This window comes from Trachymyrmex cornetzi, unplaced genomic scaffold (genome assembly GCF_001594075.2).
Source record: "Trachymyrmex cornetzi isolate Tcor2-1 unplaced genomic scaffold, Tcor1.1 scaffold361, whole genome shotgun sequence".
In the NCBI taxonomy this organism is placed as follows: Eukaryota; Metazoa; Arthropoda; class Insecta; order Hymenoptera; family Formicidae; genus Trachymyrmex; species Trachymyrmex cornetzi.
In genome coordinates, this window is record NW_017298332.1 from 568,329 (window position 1) to 573,328 (window position 5,000).

General features: G+C 30.2%; 1 protein-coding gene across 1 annotated transcript; it reads right to left on the reverse strand.

Moving 5' to 3' along the window:
* Positions 1–1,264: 1,264 nt before the first annotated feature.
* Positions 1,265–5,000, reverse strand: LOC108763463 (ESF1 homolog). The gene is made up of 8 exons (XM_018511104.1): positions 3,990–5,000; positions 3,737–3,915; positions 3,446–3,553; positions 3,171–3,371; positions 2,866–3,085; positions 1,987–2,777; positions 1,804–1,918; positions 1,265–1,353 (listed from the first exon to the last, which is right to left on the reverse strand). The coding sequence occupies exons 1-7, from the start codon at positions 4,663–4,665 to the stop codon at positions 1,805–1,807; spliced, it is 2,289 nt and encodes a 762-aa protein (XP_018366606.1). The 5' UTR covers positions 4,666–5,000; the 3' UTR covers positions 1,265–1,353; position 1,804.

A 5,000-nucleotide genomic window follows, 5' to 3' on the forward strand; every position in this document is an offset into this window, starting at 1 on the left:
TATATATCTTATATATATTATTTTCTTCAGATATATTTTATTTAGATTTGTCCTACCGTGTTTCTTTTCATGTATATTTTATTGTACTGTAATATGTACTTTATTTTATTATATATATATATATATTAAATTTGGTTCCTTTTTCGAATTGATTTTAAATCTGTATTTTTCCCGCATCACATTTAATTACTCCTACAGCTTTGTATCTGGTATTATTACATAATTTAGCGAAACAAGAACGAACCATTTTTTATTTAGCAGTACTTCTGGATCACTTCAATTATTTATTCGGAGTTATTCGTACCGATTCTTACTTAAAATGCAGCTAGTTAGTTCTTGATTTGGCCAACTTCCGGACCTGATGGCTCTGAGATCTTGGATACACGGTCCTCTCTTTCTATCTTATGGAAAAGGTAGGAAAAGTGGGGGTAACTAGCAGTCCAGAGGTATATAGTCAAAGGTCTCTACTGTGATTGGTCAATTCACTTACTGCTTGAGTGTTACAGCCTTATGTTCTTGTACGTGTCATGGGCCTAACAATTGAAGTTATTTTTGAAGAAATTTTTCGCTTTTCACTTTCCATTCTAGGGATAAAGTTTCATGGACTTTATACTAAAATAGAAAAAAAGTTAAAAACTTACTTAACTTTTTTCTTTTTTAATATATAAAGTACACTGCACCCATCTCCTAAATTTGCGTTTACTTTAATATCCTATAAAAGGATTTTTTATTCTGTTCAATCAATTCGGAGATTTTTATATAACTGTAATGTCAATAATTGTTCATGAAATAGGATCATTTTCAATTCATTAATACCCGTTAAGAGAAAATTTGCAAGTAGAAAATTGTGAACTTCTTTGTGTGGGAGGTCCTGAAGCAGAAAGTTTATTCGTTGCCAGTCAACTCAAGAGAGCAATTGAGAGACCCAATTGTGACTGCAGTGCACAAATATTAGATCAGTATTTGGCTGCAACACAAGCTGTCTATACTAAATGCAATGATAAATCACAAATTAACGAAAAAACTAATAAGTTTTTACAGACTCCTTTAATTAGAACAATTAATAAAATCATGAAATATGTAATACAGGCAATAGGAGTTGACGCTGGTTATCAATTAGCGCAATTTTTCTTAATACTAAAAATGTAAACCTTAACTTTGAACGTTTCCACTCATGCTTTGAGTCTTCATCAGCAATCTTTCACCCTAGCGCAACGATTAGAGTATTGTATGACAAAATGATATCTCCAACGTTTTTCATCTCAAAAATTGAACCGTTTACTGTTGTGAGGAAAGTCACATACTAAATGCAATGTTTGCACTGTTGCAAGAGGCCAACATTTTGAACAATATCTACATTAAGAAAGTGACAACATGAATAAATAAATGTAAATAAATAAGTAATGAATAAGTGCAAAAATAAATTACGTTTTATTTCTTTTTGCGATTTTCTCCAAAACGAAACAAAAACGAGAATATGTTTAAAGGATTTCTTTTTTCTTATCGATTTCCTACGCACTCTCGAAGTTTAAATTCGGAATTCTGTATATACATTATATTTATAAAAATATATCATTTTTGTACACAATTTTAGTTAATTATTTGTTAGTAGCAATTATAATAACATTATCATAAAAATTTATCATTTTTAAATAAATATCACAAAAAGAAATGCTGTACCTCATAACATAAATTGTAAAATAAAAAGAATTATCTCTTAAATTAAAAATACAATTCCTTTATTAATATATAAAGTATAACTTTCTCTTATTAACTATTGTAATAAAAAAATAATATAATTACCTTATCCTTTTATTGGCTGTGTGATATTTTGTGTTTTTTTCTTAACAGATTTAACTAGAGCTTGTAATTCCGTTGGCAATTTTCCATCTGTTTTTGGCTTTTTAAATTGTTTGTCCTGAAAAAGTTTTGATATGCAAAAAACCGTATAAATCGCTGTTAATTATAAAATGTTCTTTTACTTACGTTTTCTGTGTGTGCTTCATTTTCAACTCTTCTCTTCAATTTCTCATTAATTAATGCTTCCGTACCCTTTGTTTTCCTATAATGCGGATCCGCAGGATCGATATTAAAATGATGTGATGTAAACAAAGCGGTAAATCTTGGATCTTTAACATTAACTTCGAAATCATCTTCTTTCGTTTCTTCTTGCACATTTTTCTTTTTATTAAGACGTTTTCGTTTGGATTTCGACATAGTTGCATTTTCTTCGATCTGTTTCATATTGAAATGCTTTTTACCATCTTCGTCTTGATCCATTAGAAGCAACTCCAATTCAGCTTCATGTTGACTACTTTCCTGCTCATTCGATGAACCAACATCAGCTTCGTTATTTTTCGTTTCTTTTTTATGGAATAATTTATTATTTTTTAATTCGCCCGTAAAATATTTATCATTCATATCTACATCAGATGGCACAGAATCTTCCGAATCGCTTTTCTGACTTTCTTCTTTAGGCTTTTTCCGTTCTTCTCTCTTAGCTTTTCTTTTCGCCTTGCGTTTCTGTAGATATTGTTCAAAAGGTGTAAGTTCTTCCTTATTTTTCATTCTTTCTTTCACTAACTTTTCAGTCTTTTCTTTGGTGCCTAAACCCCATGAGAATTCTAATTCTACATCTTTGTTTTTCTTTGCCTCTTCTTCTTCTTCAATAGTCTTAAGTAAAGATTTGTATTTTCCGATTAGATCATTATTTGCTTCTGATTCTTTCTCTGAATTATCATTTGTTTTCTCAGTTATGTCTTCCTTTTCTTCTGTATCTGAAAAATAATATAATAAGAGTGTATGTGTAGATTTAAATTTGACATAAAATAATAACAAAATATACAAAATAAAATAGTATCGTACCTGAATCATCCTCGCTACCACTTGCCAAATATGTCTGTAGATCATTTTTATCAATATCCTGTAGTTTTCCTGAATTTAATTTCTGCGTAAATTCTTGTCTATCTGGATTTGTTTCATCCCATGTTAACTTGACTTTAACTTGTTGCAATGCCGTTGTCGTAAACTGTCGTGGTTGATATTTGACGGGTTCAGGTATCTCAGTACATACGTCTTCAGGTTCCTTTAACAAACATTTCGAACATGAAACTTATGATTCTTAATAAACTTTTGATGTAACATGTATAATATATGATTTTAAGAGATACCTGATCAAATGTCATATCATCTGGTATAAATCTAAGGTCTAATCTAGTTGCAGTCGATTCATACTCGATACCATCGCACTCCGTGTATACTTTGTTTGCTGTTTCTACGGAATCAAATTCAGCAACAGCATAATAGTATTTTAATCGGTTCAATTGGTATCGTCTCAACTTTTCCATGTGATATTTCGAACCTTCTTCATTCTAAGAAAAAAAGAAATCAATATAATTACTAATAAGAAAACACTGTAAAAACATAGAAAATCATTATTTCATACATCATCTTCAATTTCATCTCCACTTCCAATAGCTTCGTTTTTTAGCTCTGGTGGTCCATTAATTTCTTCTTCTTTCATTCGCTGCAGACCAAATTCTGATGGATAAATCTGAAATAAAATAAATATATCCAATATGATTATATTAGTATAATTATTAATTACAATGGCTATATATTATAATTTTGACAATATTCAATATATATATCTCTAATTAAATATATAAAATATATAGAAACACAGAAAAATATTAATATATATATATATAATATTAATTATTATTTTAGTCATTACTGTAACTGAATGGATGAGTCCACTACTGGGTAAGAATGAGTTTAACAAAATCATTAAATCCACAGCACGTATTCTATCCCAATCCATATTACAAATAGCTAATCGACATGTGATCTCATCTGTTGTTTCAGCATCTTTGTCCAGTTCACCCCAATTATGCTCAATCTCTTCCTCGGCATCTAAAAAAGATTTGTTTCTGTAACTATTTAAATACGATCAGGATATATATAAGATATAATAAATAATATTTTACCACTAGCTTCAGATGATTCTTCTTCTGAAGAACTGTCACTTAATAGGACACCTTCACCTCTAGCATAATTTACGGTAAGATCCCTTAGTTTCTCTTTAATTACATTTGTAAGTCTACCGTTTTCATATTTCCTTGTTTTATGAAGCTTTTTATTATTTTCATCTAGCTCTGCTTGAGAAAATTCTTTTTGAACAGATTCAGTCTCACTATCTGAAGATTCATCTTCATCGGAAGATTCCTCTTTTATTTTCAGTTCAGAAAAATTTTTCTGACTTGACAAACAATCGCCTTTGTTCTTCTCATTTTTGTTCCTTTTGTCTGAGAAATCTTTCTCAGTTTTTAATTCAATTTCCTTCACAGTCTTTTTCTTATTCTTTCTCTTCTCCTTGATATCCCTCACTTTTTTTTCGTTGTCTTTCTTGCTTGCAGATGAGACAGATGCATCTTCATCTTCGCTACTCGATAGATCATAATATTTTCTAAGATCTTCGGTGGTGGTTTGATTAACAGGTCTACCGCGCTTATCAATGGTATACTTCACGGTAAACTTTTCATCCTTAAACATACCCTTAAATCGACGGTCGATCTTCACTTTCCTCTCAGCTTTGGGAATGCGACGAAACTTTGGATCTCTCACGACATGCGCGAAACGCGCGTCTTTCAGCATTTCGTTCATTATTATTGATATTGTTAGTTAGTCTATATAAACTATACAAACGTAATAATTCGATTCCAAAATTTTGTACGTAGAAATGTAATATATACAGAAAAATTGCACTCTATTACACTTGTCTTCGATTTTTTTTGTGGAGTAATTTGATGAGAGCTGTGCACCTCTTCTTGAGGTTATATGACGATTAGTTTTTAACTCTATTGATAATATACTGCCTTTTAGATAATTTTGTCCAACTTAAAAACAAAATTAATATGACTTTAATCTTCCATATTCTCGTTTAATTAATTCGAAAAGCACATGTCTCCAACACTTTAAAGATAGGTTACATTGCATTA